The sequence below is a fragment of the Octopus bimaculoides genome, chromosome 9, assembly GCF_046866305.1.
Source record: "Octopus bimaculoides isolate indiv1 chromosome 9, ASM4686630v1, whole genome shotgun sequence".
NCBI lineage: Eukaryota > Metazoa > Mollusca > Cephalopoda > Octopoda > Octopodidae > Octopus > Octopus bimaculoides.
This window is the reverse complement of record NC_142936.1, coordinates 82,994,621-83,019,293: the sequence shown is the minus strand read 5'-3', so window position 1 is coordinate 83,019,293 and position 24,673 is coordinate 82,994,621. Positions and strand designations below refer to the sequence as shown.

The 24,673-nt window shown below is 35.5% G+C and overlaps 1 protein-coding gene across 1 annotated transcript; it reads left to right on the top strand.

Annotated features, from left to right (window-relative positions):
- Positions 1-301: 301 nt before the first annotated feature.
- On the top strand, positions 302-24,380 carry LOC106879291 (transmembrane protein 106B). The gene is made up of 6 exons (XM_014928790.3): positions 302-1,060; positions 12,992-13,055; positions 15,319-15,484; positions 18,543-18,733; positions 22,862-22,915; positions 23,484-24,380. The coding sequence occupies exons 1-6, from the start codon at positions 841-843 to the stop codon at positions 23,581-23,583; spliced, it is 795 nt and encodes a 264-aa protein (XP_014784276.1). The 5' UTR covers positions 302-840; the 3' UTR covers positions 23,584-24,380.
- Positions 24,381-24,673: the final 293 nt, after the last annotated feature.

The window sequence follows — 24,673 nt, the reverse complement described above, 5'->3', positions numbered from 1 at the left end:
TGTAATAAAAATAAGAGATAAAGATATAAGGAGAAAGAGGTAAGTGGTACTCAATGAAATGTGAGGCTAGAAAGGGAGTGGGAAATTAGTAGAGAGAGAGAGAGACAAAGGCGCTTTGTGAGAAGTAAAGAAAGAACTGTCGTCGTAGTAGTAGTAATAGTAAAGAGTGAGTGAGTGAATGAGAGAAAGAAGAATTTAGTGAGAATCATGCAGTCGCCGGTGAGTAGTAGAAAGAGTATAAAACAGAAAGAAAGAGAGAGGCGCAAAAGAGAGCTTTAGAGTACATGTGCTATGTGACGTCATAGCGAGTCCTGTAGATGTTGTTATGTCTCTCAAATGTATCGATGTTAAAACATTGTGATCTGGTGGACGACTGTTCCCTCATAGTATACCTCTCTGGATTCCACATTAAACTCTTATCTCAGCAGACAATGGAATGTTTCATTTACATTTGATATTGCCAACAAGAAACTTGACTTCTTTACCCAGAAAACCAGCTGAAGTTTGTTGACGGTGCATGTAACTTACTTCACACACACACACACAACGATATCCATTGATTGTACAGCTGTTTGAATTATTGCTTTCTATTTTACAATCGAATACACATTGAATTTTTCATTACATATGTGTTAAGGAAGCACTGAACCAGAATGTGAAACGTTTTACAATGAACGTAGTTGACAGTGAATTGTCAGTAATTCGTGCACATAACCTCTACAGAACGAGGATTCTATTCAGAAAGCTGCTTGGATAAATTCTTCTACTATTCTATTATTCTGTCTAAAAACCAGTAATTTCTGGTCGTAGTGGAACAACTTGATTTACTGAACAGCCACCATGACTTCCACTTCAAATAATACCCGAGCCATGAGTAGTAACGGGTACAAAACATTCGTTAATGAACCGTATGCATCAGATGATGCTTCAAAGGAATTAGATAATATTCAAACTACTTCCAGCAGTCCTGACCCGTCCAACTTTAATACTGGGTATGAGGAATTAATGAAAGGCAGTAAACAGTGCCCTACATGTCGAGGGCTTGGACGAATACCCCAACGTAAGTCTTTATTCTTAATTTCACAACTCTACATGACTAGTTATTATCTTCTAGTCAGATATCTTCCAGTTACAACAGCTCTTTCTTATTCTAATAAATGTAACAACGATATAGATGAGCTTTTTTTTTATATTACCCAATGTCGTAATTAATGTGTCTGGTATTATTGAATGAGCTCGTTTAGTACACTAATGTGATATTTATTAATAGTTTTCCTTACGCTAGTATATCTCTGTACATGTACTGGTTGTTTTCGTATATAAATATATAGTATCTCAACATGTCCTGGCTAGTACTGTAACACTATATATATATATATAAATGCATTAGGTTAAGATTTCATATAATTGCTCTACTTAGAGTGTGCTTCTGCGGATTTATGTATTTCTACAAACGATCCGCACACACACATATCTATATATATATATATATATATATATATATATATATATATATATATATATATATATATAAAATGAAATAAAGACCCCCCCCCCTCGATCATAAATGATTGCGGGATTGCACTTAGAAAGGTCCCCCTCCGAGCAAGGTCGTTTATGGAAGACCAGGAGTCGCTCATGCATACCAGCTTCCCATCTCCATGCCACCGATGTTATCCAAGGGAAAGGCCGATACAGTTTGGTACCAGTGACGTCGCAACTTATTTCTACGGTTGAGTGAACTGGAGCAAGGTGAAATACAGTGCCTCCCTCAAGAACACAACATAACACACAGTCCGGCCCCGAAATCGAACTCACTATCTCATGATTGTGAACCCGACGTTCTAACAACAGAGGCATGCGCCTTCACACACACACACTGTATATATATAATACACACACGCGCACACACAAGTGAGTAGACAAACGAAAGATGGGCACTCAACACATTGGGAGTTGTATAGATCAAAACAGTTTGATTCACACTCGGAGTTGTATAGATCAAAACAGTTTGATTCACACTCGGAGTTGTATAGATCAAAACAGTTTGATTCACACTCGGAGTACCAAGGAGTCTGAATCAAACTGTTTTGATTATATATGTATGTTACATGTACCAACTGGCTCTGTGCACTGATATAGTATCTCTATATGTTCTGGCTGTCTTTGTATAACTGGTATATCTCAGCAGATGTACCAGCTAGCTTACTACTTTCGTATATTCGCCACATATACCAAGATGAGTTTAAACACAAGTATAATCATTGAACATATATCAACTGACATAGTTTAGTTTAGCACTTATACATGTTCTGACTGACCTTAAAAAACTTTTAATGCTTTATTTTATGGTTATTTTTACTGTGTAGCTTCTACAAGTTAATATTTACTAACTTTAACACTTTTAATTCTTATAAAATATAATGTATTTTTCACACTAGTTACATCTAATTGACAGTTGCTAGATCGTTTTCGTTCCATGTCTGTAATTAAAGCCCTACATATACATTTTTGGACTTTTTTCTAATTGTTTTTCTCCGTGAATGGACAAAAATTATAAATTATATTAAGATTTGCATATTATAGGTACTTGGTTTCCACTGTCTACTTCTGTCATCTAATAATTATAATATTGTATATTAAACTTTGTCTTCTGCCCTCGTCCTGTTGGTGGTGAAGGGTGAAAGACTTTATTTGTGAATAAATTCTTAGTTCTGATTTCCTGAGGTGAATGACTTGAATTCTAGACAGTTATGTGTCACGAAAACTGCGAGTAGAGTGTAAGACAAAACGAGTTAGCTCCACGCACTATGGTGACTTTTCACATTGTACTCGGTGAATAATATAAATACTTGAGGCTACGTAAATAGATATTCTGTTTATGTAAACGTAAGTTCAAAGTTCTAGAAATGAATGGGTTAGCCTTATAAATGGTTTTGCCGACAGCGTCGGACAAAATACTTGTGTTTACCTACGGTACTTTTCGTTCTAGTTTTTAATAGTGCTAAAGAGCAGCTTTGTCTTTCGCTTTTCCGAGGTCGATAAAATCTATCAATCAAGTACTGGGAGAAAATGTAATAATTGTATATCTGAATGAAATTATGACAGATGTGTATTTGTGTGTCTTAATCTGTTTACTTCCACCTCATACATCAAGAAAATGATTATGACATGATTATTGACAATTATTGGGTTGGCAAAAAAGTAATTTCGTTTTTCGCAAATGGAATTAAGACTTTTTTAATGACTTGTCAGTGTTATGAAGTTTCCCCTTTGACATTTGATAACCGTTATTTATAGCTTACTTTAGAAGCAAATTGTGCGTAATTTTGTTAACAGCTGTTAGTTCAGTGCCAATTTTAACATGGAGTGCAAAAACGAACTTTTTCGCCATATTTTGCTTTATTCTCGTAGAGACAAGAAAGCTGCTGGGACTCACAAAGTTTATGGTGTTGATTGTTTAATAGAACGCACATGTCAGAAATGGTTTAAAATTTCCGTTCTGGAGATTTTTCACTCAAAGATGACCAACGTTCTGGTCAACCTACTGAATTTGATGACCGAATCAAAGCCATAATTGATTCTGATTGTCATATAAACTATGCGAGAGATTGCGGAAAGGTTAAATGTATCACACACAATAATAGAAAATCACTTAAAATGTCTTGATTCGTTAAGAAGCTCGATATTTGGGTTCCACATAAATTGAAAGAGATGCACTTAACATAACGAATCAATATTTGCCATATACATCTCACACGTGATGGAATTGACTTTTTTTTTAAAACGAATCATCACTGATGATGGAACATGGATTGTCCACAAGAACATCACTCGAAAACGATCATAATTCAAACGTGATGAGCCAGCACAAATCGGATTAAAAGCTGAATTGCATCAAAAAAAGGTCTTGCTGTCAATTTGGTGGTATTTGTTTGAACTGCTTCCAAGGAACCAAACGATCAATTCACATGTTTACTGTCAACAACTAATGAAACTGGAGGAAGCAATCAAAGAAAAATGGCCAGAATTGGCAAATCGTAAAGGAATCGTGTTCCACTATGACAACGCTAGACCAAACACATCTTTGCTAACTTGTGAAAAGTTATTGGAGCTTGTTTGGGAAGTGATGTCACATCCACCATATATCCTTGACCTTGCACCATCAGATTGCCATTTATTTTGAAGTTTGCAAAATTCTTTGAATGGTAAAACTTTCAATAATGATGATAACTTGAAATCACATTTACTTCAGTTTTTTGGCTGATATGGACCAGAAGTTCCATGAGCACAGAATCATGAAGTTGCCAGAAAGATGACAAAAGATCATTGAACAAAATGGAAAATATATAATTGATAAAAGTTTATTCTTTGTATGAAAAAAAAATGACTTATTTCACTCTAAAAAACCTAAATTACTTTCTTGCCAACCCAATATATACTTAAAATATGTCATTGACATTCACAAACCAGTGTACATGTGACCACTAAAACCATTGAATCGATGAGGAGGCCTCTACAAGATCATTCCCACTATCAGAACTTCTTCATACCCCAAACTGTAAGACATTCGTTCGTTCGTTCGTCGTTTAACGTCCGCTTTCCATGCTAGCATGGGTTGGACGATTTGACTGAGGACTGGTGAAACCGGATGGCAACACCAGGCTCCAGTCTGATTTGGCAGAGTTTCTACAGCTGGATGCCCTTCCTAACGCCAACCACTCAGAGAGTGTAGTGGGTGCTTTTACGTGTCACCCGCACGAAAACGGCCACGCTCGAAATGGTGTCTTTTATGTGCCACCCGCACAAGCCAGTCCAGGGGCACTGGCAACGATCTCGCTCGAAAATCCTACAGGAGCCAGTCAGGCGGTACTGGCAACGGCCACGCTCAAAATGGTGCATCTCATGTGCCACCCGCACAAGAACCAGTCCAGGGGCACTGGCAACGATCTTACTTGGCTTGCCGGGTCTTCTCACGCACAGCCCATTTCCAAAGGTCTCGGTCCGTAGTCATCGCCTCGGTGAGGCCCAATGTACGAAGGTCTTGCCTCACCACCTCAGCCCAGGTCTTCCTGGGCCTACCTCTTCCACGGGTTCCCTCAACTGTTAGGGTGTGGCACTTTTTCACGCAGCTATCCTCCTCCATTCTCACCACATGTCCATACCAGCGCAATCGTCTCTCTTGCACGCCACAACTGATGCTTCTAATGTTCAGCTTTTCTCTCAAGATACTTACACTCTGACGGGTATTCACATTGACATTACACATCCAACGGAGCATACTGGCTTCATTAGATATTGTAATTCAAGGTACATTGTCTGAAAAGAATGGTGGAGTGGTCTAGGATGGAAAGCCTTTGATCATCAGTCTACTCGGTGTTGAGTCAGAGCTAAACAAAATGTGTGTATCCACAAATACACACTCAAAACACCAAGGACCTGAAGGACTTAATGCACACACCAACATCTGCAATTACTCCTACCAGCATTGTCAAATTTCCAAAATCTTAAAGTGGGACAAAATCATAGCCATTCAAAAAAAATTCAAAGCTAATTCTTGACACAGTATAAGTGACCCACACAATCTCCTTCAAAATGCAACACTGTTGTAGACCATTGCATTCAATTACCACACTATTCATGGCTCTAACATAAAGGATACACAATTTTAAATGCAATGTCAATGCTTTTGACTCTATTTCCCACTATCCAACTTTTAACATTCAGATTTCTGTCGAGCATAATGGTCTTTCATTCGTATTGTTTTAAATTAATCATGCATTGTCTCAGAGCTTTGAGATTTCAATGATGTGATTATTTGTTTTAGAATGATATTGTAGTGTAGATGTGAGAAGCCAGATCTAGCTGGTTTGAACATAAAACAATATTTGGCTGGGATATGTCCAGTTTAAATCAGGGCTGTGGAGTTGAAACAAAAATCTTCAACTCCTCTACTATTGGCACCACTGATTCCTCTTTATGTAATTAAGTGGTTGTGGTCTACATATCTCATAAAGCATGTGCATAAACGTGTACTCTGAGTAGGCCTATATGTTATAACCGGTTTATATTAAAGAATAAAGTGTGAGTTGGAGTCGGTATAGTTTTACCGACTCCTATCCAGCTACCCCTTAATTATTTCCAACTCTGAATCCACAGCCCTGGTTTAAATACTAAAGGGTTAAACAACCCACTGGCAAACTACTTGTCAGATTACTTATTAATGTACAAAATCATTTCCCAAACTTGCTATTTCCTGAATGGAGCACTATGGGGGTTCATCCTTTTAACCACACTTTTCAATTTGTACCTACATGTTATTTTCACCTCTCCCTAGAATATCCACACAGTCACTTATGCAAATATCACCCTCAAACCATTTTCAAGAGCTGTACTGATGCTCTTACTTTCACCTAGACACCTGCTCCAAAATGTTTACTGTAACATTTACCAAACCCACTGTCTCCCTTCTTACTAGCAATGCCATAAAACATTGAATACAAGACTTTCAACAACATAAACATACAACACACGCACACGCACACGCACACACACACACACACACACACACACACACACACACTAGGAGTTACATGCAATACCTCTAGAACATTCACAGCACAAACTGAAGGCAATTTGGCAAATATAGTGATGGTTATATGTAGCTGGCAGAGTAGAACTAAAACCTGTCCAAAGTTACCTTCTATTTACTGGAAAATAAAAATGTCACTGAATAATTCTCAATAGATTTGCTCTTAGCTTTTAAAGGCTTAATATATATTAACAGTAAATTTTATTAAGCTCAAAATATTCAATTATTTACTAGCAAAGTAAGGTGGGATTGTTGTTTGCTCAGTTCATCCTTCCTCTTTAGCAAATTATGTAACATTGTCTTATTAAATATTTTGAGGTTATAAAATTTACTAGTGTTAATATATTAAGCCTTTAAAAGCTAAGAGTAAATCTGGTGAGAATTAGTTAATGACATTAGTTAGATCACCTTGGTAACAAACTACCAACTACATCTAGGAGACTAAACAGTCCTTGGACTACATTTCATGAGTGCGCCTGTTAAATATTCATACATTTAACGCATGTGATAACCTGGTTCTGATTTAGCCTGCCATCTCACTACATTGTGTGAGTAAGTTATTGCTTACATTGAGTACATATGGAGTACCTTTTACTATTTATTTAACAAGACCACATCCCACATTGATCTGAGAGTTTATGGCAGGAAAAGTTATTCAACTGTAAAAGCTTTTTGCAACATGTGAATAGCCTAATTTTCAATACTACTACAGTCATAGTGGTATGCTAAAGTGACTCTAAAACAGCTAAAGCATTAAAAGAGTCAGAGAGTTTGATAACTTTGCTGTTCCATTTGTCTTAGCAATTCCACATAGGGACATAGTAAACATAGAAAATATCCTGTTGAACTAAATAGTTTAGTGTTTACTCTGTCATCATTGGTGACATTTCTAAATTGTTTTGTAAAAGAGAGATTTGTTCAGCATTCCACTTATATCTTAAAACAGCATATTTTCTTTCATCCAGAATCAATTTGTATAACTAAAACGAGTCATTTTAATCACTTGATATTCATCCAAACTGAATTATGTCTGCAATCTAAATCCATCAGAATCATCTTATTTTGAAAAGTGAACAGAATTCTAAAATTTATACAAAAGTAGTTAGCTTTGTTTTTCATTTTGTCCAAGATGCTCTCATTACATTAGTCTAGCTTACTGCAAACTTAATGTCACTTCAACTTAAAGATTAATAATTTAATATAGGGACTAGCACTGCTTAGGAAAATTCCATGGTTATTTTTTTGTAATTTGTTTGAAGCATTGGTTTTTCATGGAGCAAATGTCCACATAGGTAGTACTGAATGTGCAGTATTAGAAGGCATCATCTCCGAAAGCTATAGTCCTTTTTATATATTTGTCCCCTCTTCTACATTGAGATTTATTTTCTATTGTTTTTCACTTCACATCAAGAAGTAAACAATCTTAATAATGGAACATAATTAAAAACCTAATTTATCTATATTATTCTGTTATTGTACAACTACATTTGTGAAGATTTAACAAATCTTACTGTGCTGTATTATACTCTCATATCAGAAAAGTTCATATGGCTGGATTTGAACCCACAGTCTCAGTGGACTAAATAAAGTAGCTACCATATTGAGTTCTGGATTCTATAAACAAACATATCAATGACATAAACGCAGGCATGGTTGTATGGTTAAACAGTTTGCTTTGTAAGTATGTGGTTTGGGGTTCAGTCCCACTGTGTAGAAGCTTGGACAAAAGCCTTCTACAATAATCTCAATTAATGCCTTGAGTGAAATTTTAGTTGATAGAAACGGCATGGAAGCCTAATGTGTGTGTGTAATCTGTGTTTTTCATTTATGTTAGTTAAATTTGGTGATGTGATGCAACACAGCAGTTTCACAAATACACATTGATGAAATAAGTATCATTGTCATTGTCACCATGATTTAATGTCTGTGGACAGTGCTGGCATGGGCTGGACAGTTTGACATGATGTGATGTGTTCAAGGACTGCATATTGCTCCAATGTCTGTTTTGACATGGTGTCTATGGTTGGATATCCTTCTTAATGCCAACCACTTTACAGCAGTATTGGGTGCTTTTTTTCCCTGCCACCTGCACTATTGAGGTTGCCATGCAGCTTGCAGAAATTACTTAGAAGATCAACAAAAAGAGACTGATACCAGACTTGAAAATAAGTACTGGGGTCAATTTGAGACTAAATCCTTTGAGATGATGCTCCAGCATGGCAACAGTTGAAAGACTGAAACTAGTAACAGGCAAAAAATGGTTAAGTTATATTTGGATATATTTAGATATGTGCATTTGGTAGAATCTTTTAATGGCCTATCCTTTATGAATGACTGGCTGATAACCAGCTGGTAATTAACAATTCTAGAGTTCTTTGGATGGCATATCTTATGAACCAGGATAAATGTTAACTGGGTAACTATAGGAGTGTTGTGACACTTAAGACATTTGAAATCTTACGTAGGTTGATATAGTTATTGACATAACTTTTTATCTATCACTAAAAGTTATCAATAGATGGTCTGTAAATATGAAATAGGCAACTACTAGTGATTGTAGGTGGGGGTTTAAATGTTGAAATTAAAACATAAGATTAACTTTTTTTTTCTACTTTAGGCACAAGGCCCAAAATTTTTGGAGAGGGGGCCAGTCGATGAGATCAATCTCAGTATGCAACTGGTACTTAATTTATCGAACCTGAAAAGATGAAAAGCAAAGTCAACCTTGGTGGAATTTGAACTCAGAACATAAAGACAGACGAAATACCACTAAGCATTTCGCCTGGTGTTCTAATGTTTCTGCCAGCTCACCACCTTAACACCAGTCTAAATAAGATGATTTCTTTCATATTTCTTTCTTTCTGACTGTTACCCATTAGTTGGTAGTAGTTGGAAATACAGAAATTATTGTCTTTACCAGTAGTTTCTGTAGGAGTCCAAGTTTTTGCTCTCATTTATTTATTTTGTATCTCAATTTGTGTACAATAATGTCATGGATTCCAGGCTTTTAATAGTTTAGTCTCTGATTCATCCCATGGTGACAGTTACAAGGAAGTTCATATTGAACAAGTATCTCAAATAACTTTGTGACTCTGTAGTTAGAATTAGTGTTTTTATTTGCATAAAAACAATGAACACTTAGATTGAATAAAGTTCTTGATATGTAGACAGTCTAATATTGTAATTCTATTGACAGTGACTTGAAGTTTTACTAGGTCATGTCTTATTCAGAATGTTTGAATTAGCTGTTCCATGTTAAAATTTTTGAAGTCACTATCAAAATTGTGTGTAAAAAACAAAAAAAGATGGGCTTCAGCACAATTTCTATCTATGAAATTCTACCCATAAGATATTAGTTAATCCAAGGCTATGATAGAAGACACTTCTCCAAGGTATTGTATTGTGAAGATTGAACTCAGAACCATGAGGCTGGAAAGAGAACTTAACAACATAGCTGTGCCTGCACCATTTGACCCTTTTCTCTTTCATGTACCACCAATAATTATTACTAACTGTCTTGTGTTGACAGGTTATATGAAAAAGTCACCTAAAAGTGGAGTATCTAAATCATTTTTGAGTTATTAATCTACTGGTATTTGTTTTTTTTTTCTCTGACTTAATGTTTTTATTGACAAGAGGTGACCATAAGAGAAGCCTCGTTCTCTGTCTATAATTATATATTTTAATATATAATTACAGCTGTCATCTTGTCTTTTACTAATTTCTTTTTTAACCCCTTTTTTTTAAATTGGAGATTATTATTTTTTTTTTATTAATGAATAATTTCATTGCTAAAATATTTTAAATAATGTTTAACTATTAGTATGGGTTAGACAAGTGTATTTAGTCGGCTCTTTTTAATTTGTTGTCATTTAGTAATGTCCTCTCAGTTGTTTTCTTGTTAGATCAGGTTTAACATCAGATTTTCCCTGTCCTTTATCTCAACACTCAATTATCCACCAGCAACTCACAATATTTAATCACCTGTTTTTTTACCCAATTCTCTTGTTATATGTCTGTAATTTATTTTACCTCCTCATCACCATCAATTTTATATAATTTTTTTTTTTATATTGGATAGGTTTTTTTTTTAAATAATACTCCTCATCTCAATCATTGTCAAATCCACACACATCATTTCCACTAAAAATCTGAAATCTTCATTATCCTTGCTTTATTTACCATGAATTTGTCCATATTTGTATATCCCCACCCTCAACTCATCATTGTCTTTGTTATTTATTTTCTTAATTTTTCTCTTCAACCTTTTTCTCCACTCAAACTTTCACAGACATCAATACTTGATGCCTTTTATTCCCTGTTCTCCTTAGTTTATCCAAATATACTCTACCTGCAAATCACACATTCTTTTACTGCTTATTGTACCTTTCCACTGATATCCTTGTATATAATCCTGTCGCAAGATTTACATAACCTCTTATCACTAGCTTTCTTGTAGCTTTCACTAGCTTTCTCCTTATTTAACTAAACTTAAAGTTAACTAAACTCTTTATATAGATTCTTCAGCCTTGTACAACTTCTGCAGTACATGTATCAATATGTTTGTACAGGAAAGATTCTCTAGAGTTTTCAGTATTCCAGACAGCAACCTGTGTCAGTATGTCTAGACTCACTGAACTGTAAATTCTATAGATCATTGGTCCCGATACCTTTCTGTAATCCTTTGTAACACCCCCTCTTTTTTTTTTTTTTTTTTTTTTTAAATATTGAAAGCAATTTTTCTAAAATATCTCTATCCACATCATCTAAACACTACTAATATTGGGTGCCAACCTTTTAAATAACAAAATACTGAATACATACACAAATATATTTTAACCTCAATATGTGTGTGATAAGCAGTTAATAAACGCAATTAAATATAATTTAGGAACAAAACTAAAATATATTTAACTTTACGATGAAAGTAAACAAACAAAGTTTGTTCTCTTTTTTTTTTCTTTTTTTTTTTAGAAGCGTTCATGGCTGGCTGGCAACGTATTTTTCTGCATTATATGGATAATTTATACTGATCACGCTATTTATAGCATTATCACGCTATTTATAGCATTATCACGCGTTTGAGAAATAAATTTATTTCTGTATCTTAAAATATATTTGTTTTTTGTTCAGTTTTTATTTTTCATCATTTATCTAGATTTAAATAAGTCCCAAACTGGTTAATAAATTGCTAAAACTGGCAATTGGTTATCCATAGCTTGTAAACTAAACTAAATAATCAGTAGCCCCAAAGTGAGTTGAGTAATGGGTCTAATGTTGTTTAACAGCACCAGCTGGACCTTGGGTGCTTTTAAGAGTACACTTTTTTTGTGAGCATTCAGGTTCTCTGTGTGAAAATAACTGCTTCCCACCAATCTAAGAGGCCCTGAAAAATGTTGCTGTCCTTCCTCTCTGATTAAGTAACCAAACACAAAAAATTGTTTTTAAATTTCAGATCTAAAATGTTTTTGAAACATTACTAAATGAATCTATTCCAATGGAGCACACTTGACATTTGATATTTTGTGGTGGAAATATTCTTCAGTTTGTGTTTGCAGTCAGTGTAGTGTTGTGGCTCTTATGTCTACAGTTTATTATATAACATACTTGGGGGACGTTTTGCATTTTGTCAGATATTGCAGAAAGAAAAGATTTTGTCTTTATGACTCTTTCAGAGTTGTACTGCTATCCATCAGTTGGAAATAGCTGATGGTTGACCCACTTAGTCTCAACTTTTCAGCACTTCTAACTGTAGTACACAATACAGTGTCTTTGTTTTTCCTTTTGTGTAACTTAGAGGAAGAGGGGCAGAGCCTATGACCATCTTTGCAGGGTTTCCAAGACAGAGAAAAGGGGACACTCTCACTTCTTGGTTTTCTGCAGTATATCAAGGTATTGAGTTATCTTCAGATCAGTGACCGGGTCCAAATGGCAGCAACAAAGGCCATTTTGTTGTAAATGCCCAAAGATGGCCATAAGCTTATGGTAGCCGTAATCTCTACTTGATTTTGCTTTCAGAAATTTTGCTACTTCCATTTGGATTCTGTCTGTTTTATTCTTGAGTGTAGCAACTATAGGAGTTTTTGTTTAGCCTTTAGTTCAGACCTATAAACCTCTGATAAAAGGTATTCCAGCTGTAACCATCCCATCTTTTTGGTGATTTGAAGAGTTGGTTGCTATTTGTAACTGGTCAAGCAACCATGTAAAAGTTGCTTCAAATTGGAAACAGAAAATAGTTCACTGATGAAAACAAAAATAGATTTATGAAAAACGGCCAATAAAATGAATTTTTTTTGTTTCATTCAATTCTTTTGCTTTTTGATTTGTTAAGAAGACAGCAATTATTGTGTCACTATACCTTTTACATTGACTTTTATCATTTCCTTTTTTTATGTTTAGATGAAGCAGAACAACTTGTTGCTCTCATTCCAATTGGTGACAAACGATTAAAACCTCAACGAACGTAAGTATCTGCTGTATGGATTCTACACTTGCTGCCCTGGTGAACTATGCTAGCAATTATGTTAGGAAGATGTGTGGGTCTTTACATTTTTCAGATAATGTCATGGCTTTGACTGACAGAGTTGAACAGTTTCTTTGTAGTACTCGACTTGATGATAAGAGTTGGTGTGATCTTAGTTTTGTAAACCTTTAAACTGTCAAATAATTAAGTACATATACATATTATGAGAAGAAAAGTAATTAACATTTATGACAGATTTTGTCTTGGAAGACATGCAAAAGAATTCCCAAGTTTAAATTAAAAATTCGACACAGTGAGGAGTGGTTCTGATATTTGGTAAGTATAGGGATAACACTGGACATGTTCTAGTCTTAATAAGATCTTGTTAGCCGGACATAATTTGATACATACCAGATTCAGAATGATTTTGAGGGGATATTGTCTTTATGTGATAATTAGTCACTGATTTGACAACTTAAAATAGGACATTGTAGAGAACAGAATTAAATTAAACTAACATATTTAATGTAAATATTAAAAAAGAATTACCTTAGTGATTTATCCGGTTTCTTCTCAGTTCTGCTGTCAGTAGAAGATAGTAAATACTTAGGAATATACTCTCCCACTATTACAGATACTTTGTTTATAAAGGTGTAGATATTTTGACATGTTGAAACAGGAAACGACTTTGTTTTTTGTTTTTTTTAAAAAGTATTTTGAAACTGATTCAATAGTAATCTATAAAGATTGTTGAACAGGGTACATCAAATAAATGAGGACAAGAGTAAAACACAGGAACCAAACAGAAAACAAAAAAACAATCTTGGGAAAATAGTACACACATTGGACTAGATTTCTCAAAAGACAGACACTATTTAATAAAATCAACTTCTACCTTAATAATGGTTCCAGTGTAGCATCAGAAAAGTGAGTCTGCATACCAGGACCAAGTGATCCATACCTCTATGTTTAAGATGGCAGATCCTCTCCCTCCCCAACTAGCTTTTAGTACTGTAAGGCTACTGGTTGCTTCAATCACCCCCACTAGCACCCAAAATATAACACTCTATGGGGTTTCAAATCAGGCAAGCTAGAAAGCCACATGTTAGGGAATACATAATTGTGAAAATTCTTGATCAATTACACCTGAGTTAGACAGGTTATGTCATAGGGAACAGAATCCCACTAGAACATGCATGGCATCTCTTTCCTTGACCCAGAGCTTAGCTACTATGTCCAGCATCTTGATGCAGGTAACAGAATTGACACTAAGGTTCTATAAAACACCATGACATGGTGCAAGATGATCAGAAACTCATGTATTACTGTGGACACATCTGTAGGGTCGGTCCATATAGAGCCGCCTGTTACGGTTCTGTTCATCTTCTCTTCTATCGAATTACTTCACATTGGACTTATATGTGATGTCCTTATGCATCACATGTCAGATAGTGGAGTCTGTCACTTTGAGCTGCTTAGTGTTGGTCTTCATTGACCCACAAAGGGTGTTGTCAATGTCCTGGATTTAATAGATGAATTCAGCATTCTGGAAACCTCTGACAGTTGAGAATATTCCTTCCTCTTTGCCACAAATACTATAGGCTTCTAAATTTTTTCTGACCCTGAACTAGAAGGACCCAGTCATTTTCAAGAAACCAGTGATCTCCAGGTTGCTGTGCTTGGTAGCTGCAGCCAAAAGCTAAGCATGTCTTTTCATTCCCTGTGTCATATTGGAATTGACCATGTTGGTTTCAGTACATCTGGAAAAGGAAGTTAAAATTTGGCTCATGTTGTGTAACATTAGGTCATTCTGTTTACAACCTGCTAAAGTTTGTTCACAAACACTTGGTGCATCCTGTATAAAGAAGGATAACATTTAAAACTGACTTTTGAATCAGTAGTTTAGTAGTTTAACTAAGTAGGGGTTCTTTTGCTTAATCCTTTAGTATTCAGGTTATTCTATCAAACATATTACTTAGTTATTCACATTATTTTGAATTAATCATGCATTATCTCATCTCCTTAAGATTTCAATGATGTAATTGTTTAATGTAGAATAACATTGTAGGGTAAGTGTAAGAGCCTGGATCTGGTCAGTTTGAACTTAAAACAAATGGAAATTTTTGGCTGGATGTGACTGGTTTAAATGCTAACAGGTTAAAGTATTAAACGTGTTCTGTTCTGTTTCAGTATTTTGCCATTAACAGATGTTGATGATTATAGCTATAAATTAACATTACCGTTTGTTTTTCTTTTATTCCAGAGTTCAGTGGGTCATTCTTTCAATAATTATATGCTGTTTTGTGGCAGGACTTGTTTTGTTTTTCCTGTTTCCCAGAAACGTACGAGCTTTAAGTAATCAACCTGATCTTGAGCCTTCACTGCTCCAGATAAATGTCACTATGCAATATGTTTACCTCAGTTTTATGGTAAGTACAAATAGTTTTTGCTATAATTTAAATAGAATGGTCGTTGACCATGTACAACTTCGGTTTTACAAATCTGGACTCTGTTACAAGTACTTCATTGTATGAATGGGATAGGCAGTATTCAAAATATCTTTTATCAAAAAAAAAAAAGTCCCAAACAAAACACTTTTAAGATTAGAAATAATCTAAACAGTATCTATGTTTTTGTTTTTCTTTATAGGTTGAGCAGATCTGCTGAACAAAACTCGATCCCTTTATTTCATATTTTTGGTTTGAATTCTGATCTGATAACCTTCTACTCATCCACTATATGAGTATCTAAACCATTTTCTAATACAAAAAAAAAAACAAAAAAACTTCCGTACACTTAATCATCATTAACATTAGTAAAACATCTAACTATCCCCCAATATCCTGTCATTCAAAGTACTTTAAACAATCCAAAGTGATAGTTCAGTATTTATCAAGTTTAATTATCATTTAACTGCAGAGCCTACTGGCTACATTATTTCTTTAATGAGATTTCACCAGAATCCACTTTGGTAGGACACCTCACATAATAAAACTGCAACCTTATATTGTCAAACTCATAGTAATGTCACATCTCATCTGAAACAGCTGTATACATATTGTACCTGGACAAATTAAAATTCTGGCTTCATCAGAATAGATTAATATTTCCACTATTTCACTCTACAAAATTAACCAAAGAAAACATCTATTCAATATATTAAACAGTAATGACTGTATCTTGTAGATATTGTAGACATCACAATATGTCAGTATCATTTCTCCAACATTCAGACATTATAACCAAAACAATAACATTTAAACACTGAGCAATACTCTTTTGTGCAACATTTAGCTAATATGAACAAACTCCTGCTTGTTCTAACAAACTTTCTGCTGGAAATAACAAGACAAAAAAATGTTAAAAACATACTATGTATCAACAACTGCTACACCAACCTATTATTAATCTAATTCCTTTTATAACATGGCCAACCATTTTCAGATTCTCTTTAATTAGCAAGTGTAAGACTATTTGACTTTGTACATCTAGCAGCAGTTCAGAGGTTACACTATATATATATATATATATATATATATATATATATATATATATATATATAGTTTGTATTTGATTTGCAAGATTCTTGATGTGAATATGTATGTTGAACCTTGGGAGGGGCATTATTATTACCGGTGTAATGCCCTTCCCAAGGTTCAATAGTATATATATGTATATGTTTCCAAATTATGGTTGGTAGGGATATAGAATCCAAGGTGGGTGCCATAGTCGTATGTACTGGTTATTCTCCTTTATGTATATGTATGTATGTATATATATATATGTATGTATGTATGTATGTATGTACGTGTGTGTGTGTGTGTGAGAAAGTTGGTATGTGAAAGCACGTGGTTGGATATATAAAAGATAAACAAGAGTGAAAAAACTACAGAAGGCTTGTGTTATATGGTTAAAGTATATATTTAAATCGTTATGTTAGAAAAATGTTATAAAATTTTGAGTATAGAAACATTGTTTTTGGAGAAATAACCGGTTTCGTATTTTCTTTTCAGATTTCTCTACCTGTATCGTAACATGTCTTCGCTCCGGTGTTTAACATTTTTCTAACATAACGATTTAAATATATACTTTGACCATATAACACAAGCCTTCTGTAGTTTTTTCACTCTTGTTTATCTTTTATATATATATATATATATATATATATATATATATATATATACACATATATTCTGGGCTCTTAAAAAGGAAACTTAGATATTAAATATACCACTGATAATGTCTCCAGAGTAAACAAAGTTTCAAATCACACTTTGCACTTTTTGGGAATGTGATGGTTTCAGTTGGGTAACACTTCTGGAAAGATGAGATACTTGTTGATTTTTATATTGTAATTGGACAATAGTGACATTGGATGTAAGTTTTTGTTTCTGATGGCAAGAGTTAACAAAGGAGTGTCTGTTATACTTTTACAAAATAAATATCACAAGTGGCTTTGAGAAAATGGCTGTTTTTTTTTGTTTGTTATCAATATTTAAATTTTTTGCTAATTTTTTTTTTTTGTGTATATATATATATATATATATATATATATATATATATATATACACAAGAGGTGCAGCACAGTGCAATTAAACGTGGAACCACAAGAACGCAAGGTGGACATTTCATAGGCTTTAATTTCTCTACATGTGAAGTGTTGTTATTTTAGTTGTCTTTTACTTGTTTCAGTCATTGGACCATGGCCATGCTGGAGCACCACCATGAATTTTAGCTGTGCTAATCAATACCAGTACTTAATTTTTAAGCCTGGTACTTACTCTGCTGGTCTCCTCGCTGAACCATGTTATGGGATGTAAATAAACCAAACAAGACACACACGCGCACACACACACACACACACACACACTGTGGGCTTCTTTCAGTTTCTATCTACCAAATCCACTCACAAGGCTTTGGTTGGCTTGGGGCTGTGCTAGGAGACACTTGCCCAAGGTGCCATGCAATGAGGCTGAACCACAGTCCCATGTGGTTGGGAAGCAAACTTCTTACTACTAAACCATACCTGTGCCTTGTCGAATAAAATCCATTTAAGGATTTTCATTGCAAAAACATTTTATTTAAATTTTGGCTTACTTTGTACAGCAAAAATAAATGTTTGAATTAACCCTTCAGCATTTAAACCATATATATCCGGCCAAAATAAACTTCCTGTTTTATCTTCAAACAGGCCAGATCCAGCCTCTCGCATTTACCCTATTATTCTAAAAATAAACAATTACATTAAAATCTCACAGTTACAAAGTAATGCATGACTAATTCAAATCAATTTCAATTAATAATTACTACATTTGACAGAGAAAGCTGAATGCTAAAGGGTTAATGGTAAATTGATTATCAACTTGTATTGTCTGATACTTTGCTCATAAAACAACATATAGTGCAACGTAGTAGTGCTCACTCTAGTGCATAATTATGTATATGCATGCATGTCTTAATTGTCTATTTCCTTTGATTTATTTCCAGAATAAATACAACTTCAGTAATGAGAATTATATCCCAGTATCGGTGACAGGAGTAACAATGTCTGTACAGTATGACAGGAGTATTTTGAGTAAAGTGGAGAACAAAACAGAATTAAAAATACCCCAGTTATCTTCCAGGGAGTACCATGTTCAAATGAATTTGACTTTAGAAGGGGACCAGAAATATCTTGTGTAAGTCTGTTTACTTTTTGTGTTTACTCTTACTTTTCATAACAATTATGATTTTTTTTTTTTTTAGTAAACAACTTGCAGATGCAAGTTCTACCAGTTGAAAGCTCTACATATCAGATGCTAGCAAGTTTATGGGGTCATCAGGAGAGAATTTGGACTGTTTCAGGGCCTTCCTCTTAGTGGCATCATTGCGCGCCAGCCCCAACCTTGTTGAAATGCAGCCCCACTTTCTATATCAGGTTTCGCTCAATATTCTTCTAGCCATTGCTTATCATCTCTTTTTAACTGAATCCAGTGGCTTGCCTTTTCCACTGTAGTCTGGATATCTTTCATGGTGATATTTGCTTTACAATGAGTTAGGTTTAATAACAACAGTCGCCTCATAGTGTCCAATGAATCCTCTACATCTGACTTGTAGTTGTAGCAGCTGAATGTTATTTTTTAAATACAGTTTTTTTAATGCATAAACAAAGTCAACAGCTGTAAAAACCTTGCTGTAAAAATCTTGCCAAAACAGTCACAGAAGTCTGGTGCAGGCTTCTGCCTGGCCAGCTCTTGTGAAACCGTCCCACCCATACTAGTATGGGAGGCAGATGTTAAACGATGATGATCTGGCTGTTTGATTACTGACTTCAACTTGCAGTAAGACTATATGGTACTTTGGTCGACTGTCTTCTATCATCGTGTTGTAGTAACCAATACTTTGTAAACAGACATGCCTCTAATGCTAGTGCCACAAGAAAACACACCTAATACAGTCTGTGAGGTGGGTGATGATTGAAAGGACATCTAACCATAGAAAGTAACTTAAAATGATATATATGAGCACCTGTCTGTGAGAGCAGTGACTCTCAATAAGAACTGTCTTGGATCATCAAAAGCCATCTGACCCATGCCAGCAAGGAAAGCAGATGTATGATGAGGACATTTCATCATCTTCATTTAAAGTCTGTTGTCCATGCTGGCATAGGTTGGACGGTTTGACTGGGCTGTCACACTGGAAGGCTGTGCCAGGCTCCACATACAAACATGGATGCATATATATATGCGCATATACACACATGCTGGCATCTGCAGTTTCTGTTTGCAAATATTCCGCTGGTCTCATAGACTGATGCTGTTATGCGTTATTTTGGTTTGGTTTCTATGGCCAGATGCCCTTGCTATTATCAACCACTTTACAGTGTTACTAGGTACATTTTCCTGTGGCACCAATATGTTCTCAGCAAGACAAGACAGAATGGTCCTCTGAATCCTACATTTTCTTTGCTTATTTGCCAGCCAATTTTATAATGCCTTCAGGGTATATTTTTTTGTGACACCAGCACTAGAGACATTGTCAAGTCCTTGGTGAGACAAGAGCCAAGGAATGCCTCATCCTTAGTTTTCCTCCACTCGTTTACCAACGACATGACGGTACATCAAAGGTGAGGGGATCATTCGCTATAGCATCTGTACTGAAGGGCAAACCTTATATACTGTAAGCATTGAGAGTTCTCTCCATTACTTAAAACTTTGGTAATGAGACTGAGTGTAGGAAAGTGAGAGAGAGAGAAATAGTGATGATTGTTACACAGACAGATATACAAATACACATATTTAGACACACCCACAAACATTTAAATATACGTTTGTCTGTCAGTCTGTCACTCTGTCTCTGCCTGTCTGTCAATCTGTCTCTGCCTTTCTCTTTTTCTCTCTCCATCTCTGATTATCAGTCTGTTCCTAAACACATACACATATAGCAACACATGAACATATACTCATAAAATTGAATATTCACATACTTATCTCTCTCTACCACCTAGATCTAAAAATAAGTATGTAGATACATACTCATATCTGTTATCACACAACTTGTGCCAATTCACATATGTATATACTGATATTGACGCACCTGTGGGTCCCTACCCTTGTTTACATGTGTACCATTGAACAAATTATGTACCATATGTATACAGAAACTGAGTAGAAAAAAACTTTGACAATGATTAAACAAATCATAATTAGAATAATGCTAATAGTTTCTGACTTAAGCACAAGGCTAGTAGTTGTGAATGGTTGGAGTAAGCCAATACCACTGACCACACTTCTTGACTAGTGCCCTATTTTATCAACCCTGAAATGATAAAAGGAGTACTTGACTGATACTTTAGTTCGTCAACCCTGAAATGACGAAAGGCAAAGTTGACCTCTGGAGTGGGTGGGCGTTGAAATCAGAATGTGAAGCGCTGGAACAAATATAGCTAGGTATTTTGTTCAGTGTTCTAATGACTCTGCCAGGACACTGCCTACATAACAATAATAATGATGTTTCAGTTGCAGACCATCGGCTTGTTGTATACAGATGATTAAGGTGTGAGGAGTTTACTATAATTTTATGATGGGAACTAGATACTGTATAGGCTAGCTTGTCGCATTGCCTCTGTATGTGGGCAAGCTGAAACATACATACACGCTTACACACACCATTCTCACATACACACGCACATGCAAGAACAAATTTGTTCCACTGGGTTATCATCATTATCTCCTTTCCATTCAGCCTCTTTATTCTGGCTATTTCATCATGTTGAACTGTTAATCCCTACGAAAAATTTTTTTCTCTCTGTTCTTTCTTTTTCAATCTCTTTTTTTCCCTCTTAATCCTTTCTGTCGAAGAGTGTAGGCTTGGAGTGTAAAAGACTTTTACATTCTTCCCAAGCATTAAATAAATACACCTGCTTCTTGTTCCTACAGCTGTCTTTGTCTTTTGTTCTCTGTAAATTTGAACTATATATATAAGGTATATAAGGGCTTGGGAACGTTTGGCATATTAATGGTGCAATTGGGATGAGGGGAAACAGTAATGGAGTGGGAGTGTGGGCTAGCTTTGTGTTAAGATTACAAAGTTGGTTTGGCTCAGGATTGTTTGACATGTTGGCAATACAAGTTAGGTAGCGAAGAGAGTGATGAGCGATTGAAGTGCGAGAGAGTTTCTTAGCTTGTCGGCTGGACATAGTGCATCGTGATGTGATGGAGTCAGATAGCACAGTGGGAAGGAGGGTTTGAGATGGGAGCCAGATGTGGGCTACAGGCCAGGAGTGGTCAAGGAATAGCTGACTTCATCGCACGGGAGTCGAAGTGGCAGCAATGGACAATCGTGAAATGGAGGGAAGTGACTGGCTTCACAAGAGAATAAAAAACTCAAGGGCAGAGGTAAAGGACATGGACTGTACCCCCACCCAACTTCAAATCTATCATAGCAGCCTCTAATAAACAAAAGCTTTCTCTCTACTATCAAAACTCACACTATAACAACTCTAGATACACTAATACTCAACATGTACACAGCTCCAGCACAGAAACCTTTAAATTAGACCATAACCCAACCCATCCTACCAGCACTGCTCAGAATACCACCACAACTTCCACCACTCTTACAGGTAGTACAATTAACAAGAACAATAGTAATAACAAGAACAAGAACAACAACAGTAATAACAACATTAATAGTACTAATAATTTAGACCTCTCTACCCGCTTCTATAACCTCTTCGTTGACAGTATTACCTCCTCCATTCCTGAAAATAACCTCCAAAATACACCCACTTGTAACTGCCATCCTGGGGTCATCTGCACTCTACAAACCCATTGTAGAAGATCTAATGTAACTTATAAAATTTATGCAAATATGTATTGTGTTGAATGTATTTCTGTTAAAAGTTGATTTTCTTTCAAGTAATCAAGATCCAGCATGAAAAAATTATTAAGGAACAACATGGGGAATGGTCCATTCTGAATGGGGAAACATTGAATGGTCAACTCTTAATAATTCCCTATCATCTATTTTCCATGCTGGATGTATTTGTTAGATTGGCCAATACTTTATATGACCATTTCTCTGTATTTTTTGCTAACCCCACTGAGAAGCTCAACATCCTGAGATCCCTCTTCATCAAGAAATTCTTATTCATGTGTTCAAAGAAGCATTTCTTCATGGCTTCTTGCAACCACTTCTAATTCTCTAATTCTCTCTCTCACATTTACAATGTGGATATATCAAAGCCCGAATTAGATTATTAAAAACGATTTTAACAATATTTTTTCTATTGTTTGTTAAAAATATTCTTCTGTTTCTAATTACAGGAAATTTTGCAATGATCCAAGACGATGGGTCCATGACATGTTTATGCAGTTTGAGTAAGTAAAGATTTAATGTCTAAATTTTAGAAATAACTTGTAAATTCTCTAATTATACTGTATTGCCTTTTGTTATTAGTAAACAGTGGAGGCGCAATGGCCCAGTGGTTCGGGCAGCGGACTCGCAGTCATAGGATTGCGGTTTTGATTCCCAGACCGGGCGTTGTGATTGTTTGTTGAGCGAAAACACCTAAAGCTCTACGAGGCTCCGGCAGGGGATGGTGGCGAACCCTGCTGTACTCGTCCACCACAACTTTCTCTCACTCTTACTTCTAGTTTCTGTTGTACCTGTAATTCAAAGGGGCAGCCTTGTCACACTCTGTGTCACGCTGAATATCTCCGAGAACTACGTTAAGAGTACACGTGTCTGTGGAGTGCTCAGCCACTTGCATGTTAATTTCACGAGCAGGCTGTTCCGTTGATCGGATCAACTGGAACCCTCGACGTCGTAAGCGACGGAGTGCCAACAAGTATTAGTAAACAGATTTCATAAATCCTAAGTCTATCATTACCATATTGTATTACATATTCCCCTTGCTGTAATATTTTATTCTTTTTACTGTTGCAGGTTGACCGCTAACTACAGCTATTTTGGCCACATAGAACAGACCACATTGACCACTTACCAACATGTCAGCTGTGGAAATGACACAAAGAGTCCTTATTGAGTTGGCTCACCAAACTGACACTTCTCCCTCCAATTGCTGCCAGTGCCTTGTATCATTTGACTTCTCACACTGTTGTTGCTCTTGCCAAAATTTACAGTGAAGCTAGATATACACCCATGTTGGTTCTGGCCAGCTATCTTTTCAAGCATAATATAATCTTTAACAATTGAGGACTTCATAAATTTAATGAAGAAAATCTCAGAAAGTTCTGAAATTATTTTTTCACCTGTACTGAAACAAAGCAAACTGTCCTTTATATTACACAAAACCAGAGAACATGAAGTAATTCATTTTCCTTACATGAAAGAATTTTCTAGTTATGACTCTATGCTAGAATTTTTCCTGTGACTATAATGCTCTGTCTACCCATTGTTATCCAAATGCTACATACTAGGCAGGTAATTTCCTTCTCTCAGATCTGCCAAGACATTCAAAAAAAAAATTCTTTTTACTGTATTTAGTAATGATTTTTTTCTCTCTCAGTATTTACTTTGGGATAGCAGAGGTATATTATTGTTTTTTTTTAACTGTAGTGTATTTATTTTCATTGAATAAAATTGAATAAAACTTACAATGAAAGTATACAATCATCTAAACTACTGACTGTTTTAGTTTGTTCTGAAAGATTGTCACAAAATCAAAAAAAAAAGAAGTCATTTCCCTCACTCTACTCATTTGCCTATTGTCGAAGGTTTGTTATTAACTTCTAAATCTCCGTGCATAAAGCCATAAATTTCTGTCAGAGAATAAAATGTGAAATCACAGCATTTTATACGTTTGCTGTTCATGTGCCTGATGATATGTCTTAAGTGTTCTTTCTTTCGTTCTCTTCAGTTTAGTTGAAATTATTCAATTCTGCATTATTTCAAGTATCAACCATTCTATTATATAAATCTAGCTATAATTTCTTCATTTGCCAATTATTGCTTCAGTGCCACACCCTAACAGTTGAGGGAACCCGTGGAAGAGGTAGGCCCAGGAAGACCTGGGCTGAGGTGGTGAGGCAAAACCTTCGAACATTGGGCCTCACCGAGGTGATGACTTCTGACCAAGACCTTTCGAAATATGCTGTGCGTGAGAAGACCCGGCA

What these genes read in the sequence shown, in the direction of transcription:
- LOC106879291 (XM_014928790.3), top strand. Translation starts at nt 841, where the DNA reads ATGACTTCCACTTCAAATAATACCCGAGCCATGAGTAGTAACGGGTAC. An exon ending in ATGTTTACCTCAGTTTTATG is followed by an intron (nt 15,485 to 18,542) that starts GTAAGTACAAAT and finishes ATTTATTTCCAG; the next exon opens with AATAAATACAACTTCAGTAA. An exon ending in GACATGTTTATGCAGTTTGA is followed by an intron (nt 22,916 to 23,483) that starts GTAAGTAAAGAT and finishes TTACTGTTGCAG; the next exon opens with GTTGACCGCTAACTACAGCT.